This window comes from Podarcis raffonei, chromosome 8 (assembly GCF_027172205.1).
Source record: "Podarcis raffonei isolate rPodRaf1 chromosome 8, rPodRaf1.pri, whole genome shotgun sequence".
NCBI classification, from domain to species: Eukaryota; Metazoa; Chordata; class Lepidosauria; order Squamata; family Lacertidae; genus Podarcis; species Podarcis raffonei.
The window spans coordinates 38870382-38890439 of record NC_070609.1 but is presented as its reverse complement, the minus strand read 5'-3'; the positions used below and the strand labels follow the sequence as shown (position 1 = coordinate 38890439).

Genomic DNA, 20058 nt, shown 5'->3' with positions numbered 1-20058 from the left:
TATTCTTCTACTTGCACCCGGGGGTGCTTTCGAACTGCTAGGTTGGCAGGTGCTGGGACCGAGCAACGGGAGCGCACCCCGCCGCGGGGATTCGAACCGCCAACCTTTCAATCGGCAAGCCCTAGGCGCTGAGGCTTTTACCCACAGGTGGCAGGTGATACTTAAATTCAAAACAAAGAGACAGTGAGAACAAAGGAGCAGCGCTGCCTAGTTGTAGGAGGGGAAATGACTTGATATGTGGTTGGGACTTACGACATCTTCCCTTTATGGCTGTATAGACTGTATGTCATTAGCTGCCCTGGCTTCTTTGCAATGGTATTTTTTAATTACATAAAATTGCTTACCTGCGTTAACTTACTAACCTGGTGCACTAACCTGATGCACTAGAGCAGACTGTCTGGGGAGAGAGATACAGGCGGGGTGCCCTTAGGTAGGAGGAAGATTGCCCAATGCAGGAGACAAACCCCTGGAGGAACATGGCACAAAAAAGCAGGACTGTCAGCAGCCATGCTGTGTCTCTGGAGCTACAAAATTGATTCCATGCAAGTACAGCGGTTGCAGACCTCAGAAAACACCAAGGTGGCAGTGGAAGATACAGTGCAGAGAACGATTCCTGCCACTCTCCAGAGAAGGAAAAGACATGTGGTGATGACAGGTGACTCCCTACGGAGGGGGACAGAGGCAGGAGTGGAACTCTAACTTTGCCAGGAATGTAAGATCCAACCAATTCCTCCATTGACTCACTGACAATTTCATTTCCCAGAAGGTGGAATAAACAACAAAGGGGTCATCTCTCTTGGATCTGGTCCTCATCAGAAGGGAGAAACTGACGAGGTGAAAGTATAGGGAACCTTGGGAGGAAGTGATCATGCCCTCTTGGGTTTCATTATACACAGGCAAAGGAAAGCTGCTAAAATGTGGGCTGGGTGAGGTAACTGTTAGATGGATTTGTAGCTGGTTGACTGATTGAACCCAAAGTGTACTCATTAATGGTTCCTCATCATCCTGGGGGGAAAGTGACAAGTGGGGTTCTGCCCTGGGACAGTTGTTGTGTCTTTATAAATGACTTGAATGAAGGAATTGAGGGAATGCTTAATAATAATAATAATAATAATAATAATAATAATAATAATAATAATTTATACCCCATCCATCTGGCTGGGTTTCCCCGGTCACTCTGGGCAGCTTCCAACAAAAGATTAAAAACACATTAAAACATCAGACCTTAAAAACTTCCCTAAGCAGGGCTGCCTTCAGATGTCTTTTAAACATCAGATAGTTATTTATTTCTTTGGCATCTGACTGGAGGGCATTCCACAGGGTGGGCGCCACTACTGAGAAGGCCCTCTGCCTGCTTATAAAATTGCAGGTGATGCCAAACTGGAAGGGGTAGCCAATGCCTCAGAAGACAGAAACAGGAGTTAAGATTACCTTAACAGATTGGAAAACTGGGCCTAAACTAACAGAATGAATTTCAGTAGGGTCAAATGTTAGATTCTACACTTAGGCAGGAATAACCAGCTGCACAAATATAAGATGGGGAACACCTGTCTTACTAGTAGTACACGTGAAAAGGATCTAGGGATCTTAGTAAATCACAAGTTTTACGCAAGTCAATTGTGTGATGCAGCAGCAAAACAAAATCTAATGTTATTCTAGGCTGCATCAACAGATCATACTACACCTGGAATACTGTGTCCTGTTCTGGGCACCATAATTTAAGAAGATTATTGACAAGCTGGAACATGTGCAGAAGAGGGCAACAATGATGATTAAGGGTTGGGAAACCAAGCCTTATGAGGAACAGTTTAGGGAGCTGGATATGTTTAATCTGGAAAAGAGCACACTGAGAGGACATATGATAGCCATCCTCAGATCTGAAAGGCTGTCACATGGAGGATGCAGCAAGCTTGTTTTCTCCTGCTCCAGAATGTAGGACTCTAGCCAATGGCTTCAAGTTACAAGAAAGGAGATTCTAACTGAACATCAGGAAGAACTTTCTGACAGTAAGAGCTGTTTGACAGTGGAACAGACTCACTCGTGAGGCCATGGACTTCCTTGGATGTTTTTAAGCAGAGATTGGGTGGACATCTGTCATAGATACTGTAGTTGAGATTCCGACATTGTAGGGGTTTGGACTAGATGACCCTTAGGATCCCTTCCAGTTCTATGATTCTATGAGCTGCAGCAAGACCTCTCCAAACTGATCATATCGTCATCAACATCATCATCAAACACCCACTGCTAATGCTTTTCAGGGAAGATGGTGTGATCAGACCTAATTTTCAAATGCCTCAACATCATTCAGGCCACACCTGATCTTGACACATCTGGGTGATGCATCATTTTAAATAGTTTCTTGTTGCTGAAATTAAAGCTGCTCGTGTGTGATTACTCTGGTGCTGAGACAACTTAATTTACATTTTGCAAACTTGCATAACCATGGATATCAGCTGAAGATGGGCAGTGTCTCTTATGGCCCAGATATCTCCACTCCACCTAAGTTCCTCCAGTCAGAGGAGACACACACACAGACAGACAGACTGACAGACAACATGGAAGATTTCAGAATTCAGAGCATATTGTTGACAGGAAGCGACCGGGGGATTGGCCTGGGCTTGGTGGAGCAATTTCTCCAGCTGCCATATCCACCTCAGCTCATCTTTGCCACCTGCCGGCATCCAGATGGACCTGAAGGTCAGGTAAGCACCTGAAGATTGGGATGAAACAGTTAGACATTGGCCAATCCACTGGCTAAAATATCCATCCATTATACCTCTTGAGTATCTGGGTAAGAATACAGAGAAGGCTAGATGGGAGCCAACCTTACTCCAATTGGCACCAGCTAAAACAGGGAGGGCCAAGAGCCAGGAGATTTCAGAAGGCTCCTTCAATAGATGGTTTGTTTACACAGGGGAGGAAATTAATGAAATCGGGGTTCAAGCAGGCAGAGAGTGTTCCATTATTTGGAACAGCTACACTGGAGGAGCTAATGAGAAATGAGCAACATGGGAAGCTGCCTGACACTGAAAGACCTATTGATCCATCTAGCTCAGTGTTGTTTACAATGGCAGTAATGGCTCTCCTGAGTTTCAGGCTTGGGAGTCTCTTCCAGCTCTTCTAGGAGATGACATTGGGAACTGAACCTGGGACTTTCTGCATGCAAACCAGTGGCTCTAACCACTGAACTCTGGGCATTTTTGAATGGAATGGTTTTGAAATCTTCCAATGGGTGGGTGTTGTATGTGCATTCTTGAAGATATACCAAATAATCATTTTCCTGCATTGCATTCATGTTGTACAAGACTACACTGCAACAATAGGGATTCTGTTAATTAATATATACAACATTTATCTGCATTTGGTTCAAAAGCAGTTTGTGTTGGCTGAGCTAAGTACTGATGTGTTTTGGGTAGTTTTGGTTAAAAGTTAGAAGTTAAAATGGAGCCAGTGATGGGTGCAGTTGTAAAGCAGCAAAGCCACCATCCCTTTCCATTCTAAAACTATGCAAATTTGTAGTAGAAAGTGGCCGGTCACAGCTGCCACCTGTGACCCCATGCAGAACCTTCTCTGCGACGGAGTGAGCTCCTGTTGCTTGGTCCCAGCTCCTGCCAACCTAGCAGTTTGAAAGCACGCCAAAAAGTGCAAGTAGATAAATAGGTACCGCTCCGGCGGGAAGGTAAATGGCGTTTCCGTGAGTTGCTCTGGTTTCAGTGTTCCATTGCACCAGAAGCAGCTTAGTCATGCTGGCCACATGACCTGGAAAAATTGTCTGCAGACAAATGCCAGCTCCCTTGGCCTGTAAAGCCAATAAAACAACAACAACAACAACAACAACAACAACAACAATAATAATTTATTATTTATACCCCGCCCAACTGGCTGAGTTTCCCCAGCCACTCTGGGCGGCTCCCAATCAGGTGTTAAAAACAGTACAGCGTTAAATATTAAAAACTTCCCTGAAAACTTCCCTGAGCCTTCAGATGTCTTTTAAAGGTATGATAGCTGCTTATTTCCTTCACATCTGAAGGGAGCGTGTTCCACAGGGTGGGCGCCACTACCGAGAAGGCCCTCTGTCTGGTTCCCTGTAACTTTACTTCTCGCAATGAGGGAACCGCCAGAAGGCCCTCAGCGCTGGATCTCAGTGTCTGGGCTGAACAATGGGGGTGGAGACGCTCCTTCAGGTATACAGGACCGAGGCCGTTTAGGGCTTTAAAGGTCAGCACCAACACTTTGAATTGTGCTTGGAAACGTACTGGGAGCCAATGCAGATCTCTCAGAACCGGTGTTATGTGTTCCCGGCGGCCACTCCCAGTCACCAGTCTAGTTGCCGCATTCTGGATTAATTGCAGTTTCCAGGTCACCTTCAAAGGTAGCCCCATGTAGAGCGTGTTGCAGTAGTCCAAGCGGGAGATAACTAGAGCATGCACCACTCTGGTGAGACAGTCCGTGGGCAGGTAGGGTCTTAGCCTGCGTACCAGGTAGAGCTGGTAGACAGCTGCCCTGGACACAGAATTAACCTGCGCCTCCATGGACAGCTGTGAGTCCAAAATGACTCCCAGGCTGCGCACCTGGTCCTTCAGGGGCACAGTTACCCCATTCAGGACCAGGGAATCCCCCACACCCGCCCGCCCTCTGTCCCCCAAAAACAGTACTTCTGTCCTGTCAGGATTCAACCTCAATCTGTTAGCCGCCATCCATCCTCCAACCGCCTCCAGGCGCTCACACAGGACCTTCACCGCCTTCACTGGTTCTGATTTAAAGGAGAGGTAGAGCTGGGTGTCATCTGCATACTGATGAACACCCAGCCCAGCCCGATATTAAAATAGTAATAATAAAAATAATATGGAAGCTGGGGCAGGGAGTAGGAGAAAATGTGACTTTGAAACTGGGCCTGATATAACCGGTGCCTGCTCCACTCCCTACACAAATGGAATGTGTAGGGATTCCATTTATCTCTTTCCCCCCCAAGACATAGCCCAGTTGCTTTTGAATTTTGGAGCAAGTGCTTACTAGGGACTAGCATGTAAAACTTGCCTGTTTTCTCAAACTGATTTCTCTTTCTCCAGGTATTAAAGGAAATGGCTCGCAAGTATTCAAATGTCTCAACTCTTGTTCTACTTCAACTGGGTATGTACCTACCATGAACTATAATAGCCTTACACTGCCCTTCCCATTGGCAATCCATTTCTTGTTGCTCCTCGTCTTTCCAAACTCCTCCACCTCTTCCAAAGAACGCAGGGAGCAGATAACAATTCCCATCTTTATTCTTCATAACGCTCTGAGGCAGGCTATCATAAGGTAAAAAAAGGTAAAGGACTGCTGGACGGTTAAGACCAGTCAAAGGCAAAAATGGGGTGAGGCGCTCATCTTGCTTTCAGGCCAAGGGAGCTGGCGTTTGTCCACAGACAACTTTCCGGGTCATGCAGCCAGCATGTCTAAACCACTTCTGGCGCAACGGAACACTGTGACGGAAGCCAGAGCGCACGGAAATGCCGTTTACCTTCCCACTGCAGCGGTACCCATTTATCGACCGTATTTTTCGCTCTACAGGACACACTGGACCATAGGCGGGGGAGAACAGGAAATATTTTTTTTTTAAAAAATAATAATTCTTGTTCTCCCCCTCAAAAACAAGGTGCGTTCAAGGTGCGTTCAAGAGCAGGTTGGGGAGGAGCCAGAATCTAGTACTAAAAGAGTATTGGAACTGATTCAAGAATTTGGTCAAGTGGCAGGACTTAAGTTGAACAAGTTAAAAACTAAGGTTCTCGAGAAAAAATTAACACCGATTGAGAAAGAGAGGTTTCAGAAGGAGACAGGTTTAACACTGGTTAAGAAAGTAAAATACCTGGGGGTTAATATGACCGCTAAGAACTTAAATTTATTTAAAGATAATTATGAGAAATGTTGGTCAGAAGTGAAAAAGGATCTAGAAATATGGTCAAATTTGAAGCTTTCCTTGCTAGGTCGAATTGTTGTTATAAAGATGAATGTATTGCCAAGAATGTTATTTTGTTTCAATCATTGCAAATTTTGGACAAAATGGACTGTTTCAAGAAGTGGCAGAGAGACATTTCTAGATTTGTCTGGCAGGGCAAGAAGCCCAGAATAAAATTTAAAATACTAACCGATGTAAAGGAAAGAGGTGGATTTGCCCTGCCAGACCTTAAACTCTATTATGAATCAGCAGCATTTTGCTGGCTGAAAGAATGGCTGCTTCTTGAGAACACAGACATTTTGGATTTAGAAGGCTTTAATAACGTTTTTGAGTGGCATGCATATCTGTGGTATGACAAGGTTAAAGCACACAAAGCATTTAAAAATCATATTGTCAGGAAAGCATTGTTTAATGTCTGGATAAGATATAAAGATTTACTTGAAAACAAAACCCCAAGGTGGTTATCACCGATGGAAGCGAAGGCTCAGAAAAAGCTCAATATGGAGGCCAAATGGCCGAAATATTGGGAGATTTTGGAACAAGAAGGAGACAAATTGAAATTGCAGAGTTTTGAGAAACTATAAGACAAAGTGCGAGACTGGCTTCATTACTATCAAATAAGGGAGGCTTACAATCTGGACAAAAAAATTGGCTTCCAGGTGGAAAAACCAAAATTGGAAACAGAACTGTTAGACCCCAAAACTAAGATACTATCAAGAATGTATAACTTGCTGTTGAAATGGAATACTCAGGGTGAAACGGTTAAATCTGCTATGATTAAATGGGCACAAGATGTTGGACATAACATTATGTTTGCTGACTGGGAACAGTTGTGGACCACAGGCATGAAATTCATGGCATGTAATGCCTTAAGAGAATATTATGAAAATGATATACAGGTGGTACATCACACCAGTCAAGCTTGCAAAAATCTACCATTTGCCCGATAATAAATGTTGGAAATGTAAAGATAATGAAGGCACATTCTTTCAATGACTGGCAGAATCCAAGACCAGGGAGAAGAGTCGGTGGAAGAAGACTGGAAGAAATTTAAAGATTATCTACAGAAACATTGTAAAATTAATGAATGTTAAAATGATGTCGGAATGAAATGAAGCGGTTTTAGCAACAATGTTAAAAAGGAGTATGTAAAAATGGATTGTTAATAGATGAAAATATAAAGCTATAATATGTTAAGATAAAGAATTAAGATAAAAACAAAGAGGGAAAGGATTTGCTGAATTAACCATTCGAACTGGAATACAAAAAAGGGAGGTGTGAGGAGGTCAGGGAAACAAGTAAATGAAAGGCAAGACATGGAAAGATGGATTTATTTTTAATTGTTTTTATTTTCTCTGTATTTTGTATCTTTTGTTTTCTTTTCTCTATTTTTTTATTATTTTTGTAATTTCCTTTGAAATTTTAATAAATATCATTTTTTTAAAAAAAAACAAACAAGAGCAGGTTGGGGAACAGTTCAAAGGCTGCGCGCAGCGCCCCGTCTCGCTGTTTTGGCTTCGGGGACAGCAGGCAGCTATCTGCAAGCCTTAGGAGCCCGGCGGGAACTCCCGCCGGGCTCCGCAGGCTTGCAGATAGCTGCCCTAAGCCTGGGGTGTGCAGCGCTGCACTCCCCAGGCTTCGGGCTGCAGGCACCGACCCCTCTCGCTCTCCAGGTTTCAGCGTAAGCCTGCATTCACTCCATAGGACACACACACATTTCCCCTTCATTTTTGGAGGGGGAAAATTGCGTCCTATAGAGCGAAAAATACGGTACTTGCACTGGCATGCTTTCAAACTGCTAGGTTGGCAGGAGCTGGGACAGAGCAACGGGAGCTCACTCCGTCCTGGGGATTCAAACCGTCGACCTTCCAATCAGCAAGCCCAAGAGGCTCAGTGGTCTAGACCACAGCGCCACCCGCTAGGGTAAGAGACAGTGGCAAAAGAGAGATTTTAATTCAGTTCTTACCTTTATACCTTTTCCATTCTCCTTAACCCTCTCCTGGTTCTCCACAACTGCAGAATTACCACAGCAATATTTTGCTTTTTGCCATGGGAAGGAGCAGAGTGGCAGCAGCTGGCAAACTTACTAAATTCTGTTGATTTAGATGTCACAGATCCTCACAGCATCAAGGAAGCTACCAAGAAAGTAGAAGAGCATGTGGCAGGCTGTGGTCTCAACCTGCTAATAAATAATGCTGCCGTGGCTTGTGAAACAACTCTGAGCTCTGAGAACGCCCAGAACATGATGTCCCTATATACCACCAACACGATTGGGCCCATGCTGGTGTGTCAGGTGAGGAAAGAGTTGGCTAAAAGCCTTGGAAGGCCACCAGTCCTACTCATAAGCCAGTTCTCCAGCTCTGGGCCTCTTCCCACTCAGAGGAAGCAGCAGGAAGCGGGTCTCCAGCTAATTTGAAAAGAATGGAGGAAAGAATTGAGGCTTCTTAGCAGGAGAGAGAATGAGAGGGGTGGGGGTCTGTAGGGTGAAGCACAACAATGGATGATGGGTGCTGCTTCTCTCTCCCTTTACAGGCCTTCTTGCCTTTGCTCAAAATGGCAGCTCAGCAAAGCAGGCACGGCGGGATGAGCTGCAGCAAAGCCGCCGTGGTCAACATGTCCAGCAGCTACGGCTCCATTTCACTTGTTGACGGGTGGGAGTGGAGGCAAGACGTCAGCTACCGCTGCAGCAAGGTGGGAAAGGAGGGGGAGAGGCTGGACTCCTGCCAAGGAGCCCTGAAGTACCACTTCTGGGGGATGTGGGGAGGAGAGAGAGAGAGGGAGAGAGAGAAGGTCTTTAGGCCAAGTGAAAGATGAGTGGGGCACAGGGTGAATCTGAGGCACACTGTACTGTCTATGAGGACACATAGGTTTGTTTATTTAATGTATTTAATGCCTAAGGTAGATTACAATTTCAAAACACTAAAGCAAATAAATGATATAAAATGCAGAGAATGGCAGAGGCCTCTCAGGCCGACTGGGAGCTAATGAGATGGGTGCTCCCTGGAGCCTGGGATCCATCAATTCTACCTTTGCTCAGGGCACACAGGGTTTTCTTTAGCAGCCCCATGGGAGGCAAAGAGCTTGCTAGGTTTTATGAGGTAGATGATGGGCTACAATTAACTATATTTTATCCCCCTACAGACCCACGGGGGGCGGTGTTAACAGACAATAGGTTCAGCTTACCACTTGTGCTTAAAAGTACAGGCTGAACAGACTTTAAATCCCATCTTATGCAGTTTAATTGAAAGCATTAGGCTGATTTCCCCCCTTTGTTACTGGATAGTAAAGATAGAGAAGATTTTTAGTTGCTGCGGTTAGTTCGCCTACTACCCGTGTTTCCTGTGTTTCCTTAATTCCCCATTTTCTCTCTCATACTCACTTCCGCATGCACTGTTCCTGGCGATCCTGGGATCTCTTGACTGGTTGTTTAAGGCTGGCCCGATCGAGCTTTGCTTCCTCTGGTTAGACCCGCTGGAACTCGTTATTTCTGGACTCTGGGATCGCTGGAGGACTGGTGGCGCCTCCTGGCAAATGGCCTGGTGCGCGCTGGATCACCAGTCCTTCCTCGCCCCCAGAATCTGGGCAACTGAAACTCCTGCCTGGCTCGCCAAATTGTTATAAGAAAAAACGGCTCCTTTTTCCTTATGGGGTACCCAAGAGCCCTTGTAGAGACCTTTTGTAGGTTCTCTATTGGTAGGAGAAAATAACAGAGGCCAACCAGAGAATATTGAGAAGCAAAGCAGCTAGTAAGCCTGATCTTTATTAACTGTTGCAACAGGGTGCTCACAACCACACACTGGAGGCAGGAGGGACCAAGAACTCCTATATAGACTTTTGAAATTCCCCATCCTGGAGCTCAAGACCACCCCCAGAAACATCATACATACATCACAGGAAGGGTGTAGCCCAAAAACCTACCCCAATACATCATAGAGAAGGGGCCGGCAGGAAACCTGTTGATGGGTTTACCTGGCTGTTAATGGGTTTACCTGGAGAGCCTGGCTAGTCTTTTGTGGTGATAACTACTTATGGTAATTCCTGAATCCAGGTCACAGGCTCACCCTATTCATATCTTAAATGTGCCCTTAAGAGAGGATTTGTGAACAAATAGAAAATGGGGAGGTTTCCCATTTCCTTCAACCTTGCAGAGAAATATCTGAGGTCAATTTGGGAGGGACAAAATGGTTTCATGACTTTTTCTGTGGGATTCAGCCATGTGGTGTGTGTGTGTGTGTTTGCTTGGTACATTTATGAACATTTATTTTATATATGTAAGACCTTAAAATTCTTATAACAGTTGCCACGTTTATCAAAAAAACTGGCTACAGACTGAAAAGGAAGTTGGAAACATATTTTACTCACAGTTAAGCATTCATCCATAGCAGCAACAGCATTAGAACCAAAGGCAGGTAAAATACTTGTGTTTACAGCCTCAGGAGTGATCAGAGGCAGGTCCCCCTTCATGGCTGGTTGAAGAGAGAGTGAGTGAGGAGGGAGAGAGGACAGAAAATGCTTCTTTTGCTTCTTCCCTCCTAGGAGAGGAGAGGAAATGATACAACACAGAGTCTTCTCTGCCAATTATGTTTCTATAGTCTGAGTTGGATTATCAGCAATACAGCTCTATGGTCTTAACCCCTCCACATGCAAACCAGCAAGCATATGACTCCCCCAGAGCTGCCCAACCGCCCTTCCAGGCCATGGATGGTTCTGTCAGGCACTGATGGGATAGGTGCTCCATGGCCTGAGAGCCACAAGATGCTTGTAGACGGCTGGAACCAGCCAGGGCATGAAAGCAGGCAACAAGGTAACCCCCTCTTGCAGCCTCAAACTGGCTAGGCATCCCTTGAACCAATAGGTCCCAACTCTCCTGCCCCAATTGACTGTGCTTCTGCCTCTGCAGGCAGCTCTGAACATGCTGACGCGCTGCCAGTCTCTCGGGTATGGCCCCTATGGGATCCTGTGTGTCTCCATCCACCCTGGAGGAGTGAAGACCCACCTTGGAGTAGAGCAGGTAGGCACCAGCCCAAGTGATAATGGAATGGGGTGGGGGGCACATGGCACTGTGGACTTCAGCCTGACCATCTCCAAAGAAGAATCCTCAGGGCCCACTTCTGAGCAACGATATAGGGTGGATTTTGATGTCAGACCCTCCTGGACTTCGCTACCTTCGTCACAGAGAGGATGCACAGAAAGGGGAGGGGAGTGAATTCTACAACCCTCAGGGGAAGCCTTGTGTACCCATGGGATGAAAAAGGCACAAGCTTTCACATACAGACCAGTTAAGCTGTTGTGGGAGCTTGGAAAGAGGCACTTAGGGAATATTAAATAAGCGAGAGCAGCACCCACACATGATCATCCTTACTTTCCTGGACTGCACAGTCACTGGCAGGAGGTCACAGATGAGGTCAGCCTCATCCAGGTCAACGGCAGCAGGGGAAACGCAGTCTGCAAGGTTTCCATGCAGCAGTTCCCTCTGAGCACCTTTTGAGTGGACCTCCCCCCCCCCCCAATGACAGCGTTTTGGGGCCTGCTGGTCAGATTCCAAGATGCAAATGTCTCCATGGGATGAGGCTGAGGTGAGAGTTGAACAAAAATTCAAGTTCATCATTAATACAATCAAGGAGCTGGATCCCCTGGTTTCCTTGGTGTGCTCCTTCACATCATCTGTAGCTGCTGTTGACACCTATGGACGGGCTAAGAAATGCTGCCCAACCAGAATGGCATCTGGTTAACACCCATAGGCAGCATAAAGCAGGGGAGGGTGGAGGCATCCCATGACTCAGGAAGGAGGCAAGTAGGAGGGGGGAGGAGACGGTCTATTTCCTTGTTGAAGGCCACTTTCCCATAGAGTCATCTGTCAGGGGCCAGAGGGTGGTACTGGGCAGAGCCAGAACCAGGAGTAGGTGGGGCTTTTCCTTTCCACATGAAACAAGGCCAAAAGGGCTGCCGGTTGCCCTCTTCCTCTGCCCCACCAGGAACACAAGCAGGGAACCATGTGGAGTTGGGCTGTTTTGTGAGAGCTCTGGGGAGCCATTGTGACCAAGGGGAGCAGGGCTGTGCTGCAGCCCCATGGAAACGTACGGCAGGGTCTCTCCCAGCCCCACTAAACAAGTTCATGTATCAGAGGAAGGAGCTGTAAGAGCCAGGGGTGAAACATAGCTTCTTCTTTCTGAGAAGCAGTGGTGCAGCACGGCCTCCTACCAGTTCCGAAGCAGAGAGAGGGAGGCTGAAATTGGGCTCAGTTTATACCTTGAAGCAAGGTTTAGCTTGAATTTTTGGGGGGAGGGGGGCACACCACAATTTCCCGAGGCGCCTCCTTCCACCTGTCTCAATAATTCCATGCCCTCCACCCAGGCTGGTGTGGTGCCACACCCCAGCCTTCAGCTCCCCTCCCCTCTAATCCCATTTGCAGCCCTTCACCCCCACATCCTTTGCCTCGTCCCTTGCCTGGCAAGGCTACTCCAGCATGCACAGGGCAATGGGCTGGCACTCCTGAAGGAAGGCTGCTTTGTCAGATTCTTGCAGCAGGCACGTCCCCAGGAGGTGCCAGCCTTGCTTCTGCGAATGCCAGGAACCTCTGTGGAGCTGCTGGTAGAACAGATGGCAGCTTTTGGCCACTTAATAATGCAGCATGATGTCGTTTTTTTGTTCCAGGGAGTCTTGAGTGTGGCCTCCAGCACAAGAGGGATCATCCAAGTGCTTTCCCGCCTCTCTGACCAGGACAACGGAACCTTTTTAGACTGGGAAGGACAAACTGTCCCTTGGTGAGGAAGAGGATACAAAGGCAGAAGATGAGGGCCTTCCAGAAGTCCTGAGGGGCATGCCAGATTCACACAGGAGACGGGAAGAGCCACAGTTTGGGGTCTTCAGCTACTCAGGGTGCAAAGCAATAAAAGTAGTTATTGGATTGGACTTTGGTAGTAGTTTGTTGACCTTCTGGGTGCTGTCTCCTTCACTAGCAAATTGCTAAAGCCAGCTACAAAACTGCCCAACCTCTCATCTATAGAAAGGGCCCCCCAAAACTGGTAAAATCTTGACCTAGACCAGAGACGGCTGAAGTTCTTAAGCCTTAAAGCCAGGTAACTATATCTAGTTTTGAAAACAATTTTTAAAAGTCCCATTCATACATGCTAGAACACCAAGAAGTGCACAATAATGTTAAATACACACCCTAAATAGGGTCTTGTGGCACCTGAAACTCAGGAAGATTTATTGTGGTGGAAGAAATGTGTTATTCTTCAAAGGCTCCTCTTTTGTCCAGTGACCTCTCAGAGCATCATTCAAAAATTTCACCTGAGGCAGGAGAAACTAAGCCTAGAAAAACCCCGTTGTGTGGAGGGAAAGTGGCACCCCGACTCTCAACGAGAACAGGGGGGTTGTCTCATCAGTGAGACCCTGTCCTTGGCACTGTATGCCCACAGAAGGCCTGAGGTGGTAAATGCATCTATGAAGAATATGCCAATCCTTGGTGGCAACTGTAGGGCTCTCTTGAAGAGGCTGCAGGTCTTCCCAGGGTGCTCTGGGAACTGTACCTCTGGGAGGGGACTAGGGGTTTCCTTGCAACTGTCAGCACCCTTAACAAACTCCAGTTCCCAGGATTCTTTGGGGGAAGCTAGGATTGTTTGAAGTGGCAGCATAGTGCTTTAAATGTGTAGCGCAAATGGGGCCCAAGTGCGGGGGGGGGGCTCATTATACCAGACCATTGGAGTCAGGAAGTCACAAACAAGAGCTGAGATTGCAGAATTACATTCTGTGTTTCAATATAAAAGTCAGTTCAAATTTAAGGAAAATACATGAAATAAGCCAATTCTAATACTTCTTATACCTCTGGATCCAGCAGTATCTATTAAGAGACAATTTTGGAATGCAGTTCCAAGATTAGGAAATGTGTGGGGGTTTTTTTAATGACTTCTGCTATACCATCACCACCTTCATCCATGAAGATGAATGTCAGCTCACCGAGTGCAACCTGAGAGGCTGCCTGGCTGCTCCCTACCCGCCAGGTGATGGTTGATAACCTGTAGTGGTCACGTGGGATTGCTATGAGGAATGATGAAAAAATGAAGCAAGCCATTGTATCAGTGATGAAAGCATTGCTTTGACTGGGCTGGAGTCATTTGACATGATTTCTTATCAATTCCACAAGCCTCTGCATCTCTGCCCCATTTTCTCTAGGCTTGACAAATCTGTACACAAACCAGTTGCTTCACCAGGTGTCCTGGTCATAAGATAAGGAGGCAGCTTTGATGTAGCTTTTGTTGATCTTTAGATCGATCTTAAGGGCCAGGAACAGAGTATACCTAGAGATGGTAAGGGCTTCCTAAATGCATTCCTCCTTGGTTCTTGTTTATTTGGCTTAATCATGTATGGATGCTCAAGTAGGAAATAGTTTCTTTGTAGTTAAAAGGATTCCGCTGATCTGACTTTGTCCCACGTGGGGATTTTTTGAAATGCTCAGAGGAAATCTGATTGGTTCTTACAAATGCTGTGTTAAAAGTTCTTTTGTTAATAAAAGGGACCTGGGCCAGGGTGTGGCAGATTATTATGTGCCCTTCCTCCCAGAGTCTTGCTGGCCAAGTCCTTCCTTTACCTTCAGAACGCAACAACAACCTGGGTTGGGAGATGCTTAGGGGGCCAGAAACACAAACACAGAAAGGAAAAGGAAAAAGCTCCACCCACGCAGCCACTGCAGAAATCAGCAGAAGGAAAAAGGTACAGATTTTATTTTGTACAACAGAACACAAAATAAATCCAGTTTCTTCCAACTGTGGCATGTGAAGTCAAAAAGTACAAACGGAGGCAGCAGAACTGCATGTAATACTGATAAAGTGAAGTGTAGGCTAGAAAAGGAGGGCAAACAGCTTTGGATCCATGATTTCCTTAGTTTATAAGTAGCTGCTTATAAGAGATTTGTCTACAGAGGCAGCCCAAGGCAGAAGGGATGGGGAGGCAGGCAGAACTTTCATTCAGAGGAGGAGAAAGGAAGTCTTGGGGCTTGGACCATGGGTGGGAGTCGATGGTCCAGGCCTCCAAGTCTACCCCAGTCTGTGGAGCTGAGGAAGCAGAAGGGGGAGTTAAGCAGGAGTGCTTCTGATCACTCTGGGGAAAGCACAAGACCTCCTCCAGACTTTTCCTTCCCTTGAGACGCATGGGGCACACCTCTCACACCTGCAACCTCTATTCAGACCATTTTGCTGGTTTGAGAAATCGTCCTGGGGTTTGCCAGCAGCCACTGCATACGTCGTCCAACTCAGCCACTGGCAACTCTGAAAGGGCAGAGGTTTGTTCCATGCAGTTCTAAAGTTCCAAACCACCCACCCCCTGGTTATTCAGCAAAACTGCTGGCTGGGGACTGAAGGTCAGCTACTGTGGAGAAAGGAATCGTGTCACAGCAGCAGTGGGAAGCTCCCTTGCAAATGATCCACCAGGAACAACCATTTGCCTTATCCTATGGATGGGCTGACCATGTGACCAGGTGGCAAAACCAAAGTCAAATGGAAATTACCTCACTGAAGGTGTGTGTGTGGGGAGAAACCTGGGTTCAGCCAACAGAGATGCCCAGCAAGAGCATCTTAAAGAATCTTTGCAAACTGAGAACATTCATTTGGCCACTTACACAACCCGAACTCTGTTCCTGCCAGTCCGCAGCTCACTGTCGGCAACGTAGGATGCAGAGCCCTCCCTAGGGAAGAGCTTTTCTCTTTGAAGCAGAGATGGTCCCAAGGAAAAGGCAGGTGGTAAGGCAGGATCCGACCAAGGTTGCACAACATTTCATGCTCTGCCATACAAGTTCTACCTGGATATAGTCACCCATCACAACCTACCAGCTTTGTCTCCTGCAGGCATTAAGTGACCAGGCTGCTGAAGAGGCAGAAGAGATTCTCTCAAGCCATTCAGCAGGAATAATTGCAACCCATTTACAAAAGAGGCAGAGGGAAGGGGTGGGGAAGATTTCCATTTCCAAGTGACAGAGTGAGATGAGGAATATTTGCTGCTCTGAAGGCCCAGGGGTGGAGTGGCCTGGAAAGATTGTCCCCCACCAGAAGGCAGCCATGCAGGTGCTGCTGAGAGCCAGGCAGGGGCCAGCCTTGTTCCAAACTGGCTCTTTTGCTCAGGCAAAACCTCTCCACACATACATAGAACAGCAGGAAGGGAGAGACAGAGGGAAAAAAGGAAGCACATAGCAGTCAAAACCACCAGTGAGTGGAAAGAGTCCAAGGGAGCCAGCAGGGCAAGTCAAGGCACTCTTTGATGCTCAAAATTTATCCCCCACGCCCCCCCAAAAGTGCCCAGAGATTTTAGGATAGTATTGGAAAGAAGAAAAAAGAACAGGTGGACTACCTGCTCCCTCAGCCAGCTGCCAGGAGGGAGGCTCCAGATGCCCAACCAGATGTGCCTTCCAGGGGTTTTGGACTCTCAGCCACAGCAGCATGAGGCAGTATTGGCTTGGAGGAGTCTCAAACCCCTAGAGGGTGGTGCTTGGATGGCTGCCCCCCTAGAAGTACATGCCTGGTCGATGCTCTTCTAGAGACAGACTTGCTCCCTTTTACTCTGACCATACACAGCAGCTGGGAGGCTGCACAGTGAGCCTGGCCAGTCCTGCTGCCTCTCAGCATCCAGATGGCAGCAGAAGCTCATTAGCACAAGACTTTGCGGTTCAAACAAAGAACATCTCTCTGGTCTCTAATGTGCTCTACTCCCTCAACACACACAACCCTCTAGAGAGGCATGTAAACAGGGTGGGGGAGGTACAGGAGGAAAGTGGAAGAAACAGGGTTTTCTAGGCTGTGCAGTTAAGTCACTGTTGCCACAAGGAGTCAGGATTGGTCCCCTTTAGGGCTGCTCCCTCCTACACAATTCATCTTTTTTTCTTTTTAAAGAAATACTTATTCAATACTGTTTGGCATGATTGCAGTTTTGAAGGGCAGAGAAAAGGGAGGGCTGGTGCCTGGGGTCTTGGCCTGCATACCCACAAATGCCTGATGCCCAAACAAGAGGGAAGTCCTTTAGCTTTGCCTTCACCCCTGCTCTCCTCCCTTCCAAGGTCAAGAAATGTAATGTAGCCCAACTTCCTAAGCCTCCTGCCCCCAACTAAAAGGCAAGGCCAGTGCAAACCCATGGACAGTGCGAAGTGAGGATGCCACAGGGCTCCGTTCAAAGGACAAGTCTGCCTGCTCCTTTCAGTGGTTATAAAACATTTCAGCAGAACTTGCCCACGGCCCAACAGCAAAACATTAAATAATACCTGTGTGCAATACCTGTGTTGGTTAAATCCTGGAAGCCTTCAGGAATGGAAAACATTAGGTCTAGAGGGCTGACAAGTTGACAGCCAATCCTCTTCAATTGCCCAAAGGCAGCTGACGCAAACACCAGATTCCTTTCATGAAGGACATGTTCCTGAGTAGCATGGCTCACCCGCCCCCTGACTTTCTGCTCACCAGCAGTAACCCCTGCTGCATCTGAATATGATTCTGAGAAAAGGGAAACAAACAAACCCTGAAACTAGGCAGCTCTCCACATGCTACGTTGCTTTCCACCAGCCTAGCTTCTAGGGCAAGTGAGCAAACTCAACAAGAAGGAAATTAGCTCCTCCTACTCTGCCCTTCAGCTAGCTTGCTACCCTCCAACAATGCAGCCTGGTGCTCTTCCACCCTTCCAAACCACCTCCCTCCCTCCCTCTCTCTGCTGCAATCTGCAGGGACTTAGCTACACAAATCAGTCCAATGGCAGGGAGACTTGGTGGAGTCTTGGGCAGCAAGCAGTTCTTTCAGTCAAGGTCCAGACTATCTGGAGGCAGCTGGCCAGTCCTTTCAGACTGGGGGCCACCTCCTTGGCTCCCCCCCGTCATTGAAACAATTTGAGTAAAAGGGTGGGGCAGAAAGGTGGAGGTAGAGTAGGCAAACACATGCAGGCACCCTGCTCTGAGATCACAAGAAACGGTTTGCCATGAGAGGGAACCTCCTGCTCACCCAAACCCAAGATGGCGGCCAACTTGATTACAGCCATGAATGGTAGAGAAAGGTAGAAGTCACCGGGTCTGAAACTCGGGTGGCTTTGGCATGGGTTCCCCTTAGTTTCTAGCACAAGGGGGCGGTGCCTGTGCCAAGTGGCACCGGCTCCCTGAAAACCGCCTGTGTCCATAACCACCTGCCAGAGTCAGGGTGCTGAATGACAGAGTCTTCCGTAGGTGCCGCACCTCCCAGACTTGGCTTCCGCAAGCAAAATCTTCCAGAGTTTACTTGATTGTAACAACATCAAATACAATCCAGCTGCTCTCTGCATTTTAAACCTGATTGTACAAAATGAAGACACACAAAAAAGGATCTTCCCTGGACAAAAGTGGGAAGCGAGAAGTGCCATTTAGCAAAGGAAAGTTGATTGTTCATTTGCTTTTTAAAAAAATAACAACAGCGGAGTCTCTCTGGATTGTAAAGGCTTCTTCCAGTTGCAGCTTCAAAGGCAGCCTTGCAGTGCCTCGCTCTTAGCAACCAGTCAGTGTCCAGGCTTCCCAGCAGACTCAGAAGGGCAGACCTCTGAGAACTGGTCAAAGAGCAGCCAAACCTGGCCAGCCACCAGGTAGATTTCCTCCTCCTTTGGCTGCTTTTGTGCACCCCTTTCTACTTCATTCAAAGAAAGAAAATGTGTAGCAATGTATCTCCTTTTAGCCACCAGGTGGAATGCCTGTGCTACATCCTCAAAACTTGATTTGTTCTATTTGAAAATCCTCTTGATTTGAGCGGAGAGGACCAACAAAACACACACACTTCCTTCACTCCCCTTTGAGAGTATCTTTCTGCTGCAATTGCTTTCAGAAACAGTGTACCTCATTTGCTCCCTGGGGCCTCCCTGGGGTGCAGGTTTCCCAGGGTCCATCTTGATGGGTTCAGGGGAAACCCAGTGCTCTGCCCAGGCCCAACAGGTAGCCGGCCACACCACCTGGCCCATCATGCCCTGCAGGCCAGTCACCAAGTCAGTGCTGGAACAAAGCAGCCTGGAGGGGTCAGTTGCCACGATAAACATCAATCTTGTTTGTCTTCTCCAGAATATCAAGGATATGGGCTTCAAAATCAGCATCATGCACCCCAGTTTTCCGGAACTCTCCTGCATAGCGATTGTTTTCCCAGTAATGGTGCCAGTTGCCACGGCTGTCTGCCCCAAACCCAAAAACGTTCACCTACAGCCAGGGAAAGAAAAGAGAGGGTCCTTGTCAGCAAGGGAAACATCCACTGAAGTGAAACTCAGTGGGATTACCCACTAACAGACAATGGAGTGGCAGGGGAGCACTGTAGGTGTAAATCACTACCAGACTTTGCAAAGCTGGCTTCACCAAATCATTATACACCTTTAGGTGCCAGGCAAAAACGTTCCTTTTCAATCAGGCCTTTGGTTAGTCTGATTTACATCCTATGCCCTTTTAAAATGTGTTTTTTTGGGGGGGGCTATTGGGTTGTTTTCTTGTGTGTGTGTGTTTTGTGGTTTTATGTCTTGATTTTATTCTGTGAAATGCCCTGAGACCTCTGGGTATAGGGCAGTATATAAATTCAAATAATAATAATACAGTAGTAATAATAATGGGAGGAGAGGAAGTGGTAGGCCTTTCATGGGAGAGGCTCCACACAGTTGCGCGGCTTGGAGCCAAATGGGCACATTCATTTTTTCGCTGCTCTTTTGTGCAAATCTGGCATATTAGGTGTTATGTACTGAAGTTCTCACCCTGGGCCAGCAGGGGGATACTGTAGATAGTTATGCAAATGAAGGATCGAAAGTGACGTTCAGTGATTGGATAGTTTTAGAAAGTTGCAACAGTAACAAGGTACTGGAGCTCTATATAAGCAGGCTGAGTGAGCTCCTCAGATCAGTTCTGTTCCAGCTTACAAATAAAGAGCTGCTTTGGAAGAATCGCTGTGTCGTCTGATATGTTCGCCCACAACTTAACATTAGGAAACTTGTATTTCAACAATAAATTGATTTCCCCCCCCCTTTTATGATTACCTGTGCACATGCCCACAATGGGCCTCATGTTTACAGAACATTAGGTGGGAGAGGACTGCAAGATGGAGCACAAATACTATCCATCAACATCGTCAACTAGCGTGGATGGGAAACACTAATACAGATTT

The 20058-nt window shown here is 47.1% G+C and overlaps 2 protein-coding genes across 4 annotated transcripts in view; one reads left to right on the top strand and one right to left on the bottom strand.

The window, feature by feature from the left end:
* Window positions 1–2510: 2510 nt before the first annotated feature.
* LOC128419089 (C-factor-like) lies at window positions 2511–12851 on the top strand. Its single transcript, XM_053399426.1, has 6 exons — window positions 2511–2702; window positions 5070–5130; window positions 8044–8231; window positions 8471–8629; window positions 10839–10949; window positions 12593–12851. The coding sequence occupies exons 1-6, from the start codon at window positions 2556–2558 to the stop codon at window positions 12704–12706; spliced, it is 780 nt and encodes a 259-aa protein (XP_053255401.1). The 5' UTR covers window positions 2511–2555; the 3' UTR covers window positions 12707–12851.
* A 5486-nt stretch (window positions 12852–18337) lies between these two features.
* The window catches only part of ST3GAL2 (ST3 beta-galactoside alpha-2,3-sialyltransferase 2), a 33864-nt gene continuing 32143 nt past the window's right edge, over window positions 18338–20058 (bottom strand). For all 3 annotated transcript variants that reach the window (XM_053399421.1, XM_053399422.1, XM_053399423.1), the window contains exon 7: window positions 18338–19112. In XM_053399421.1, the coding sequence (XP_053255396.1) occupies window positions 18939–19112 (174 nt within the window). In that variant the 3' untranslated portion in view covers window positions 18338–18938. The remainder of the gene's footprint in view (window positions 19113–20058) is intronic.

Coding starts and splice junctions, on each gene's coding strand:
- LOC128419089 (XM_053399426.1), top strand. CDS start 2,556: ATGGAAGATTTCAGAATTCAGAGCATATTGTTGACAGGAAGCGACCGG. Junction 8,232..8,470: donor GGCCCATGCTGGTGTGTCAG/GTGAGGAAAGAG, acceptor CTCCCTTTACAG/GCCTTCTTGCCTTTGCTCAA. Junction 10,950..12,592: donor CCCACCTTGGAGTAGAGCAG/GTAGGCACCAGC, acceptor TTTTTGTTCCAG/GGAGTCTTGAGTGTGGCCTC.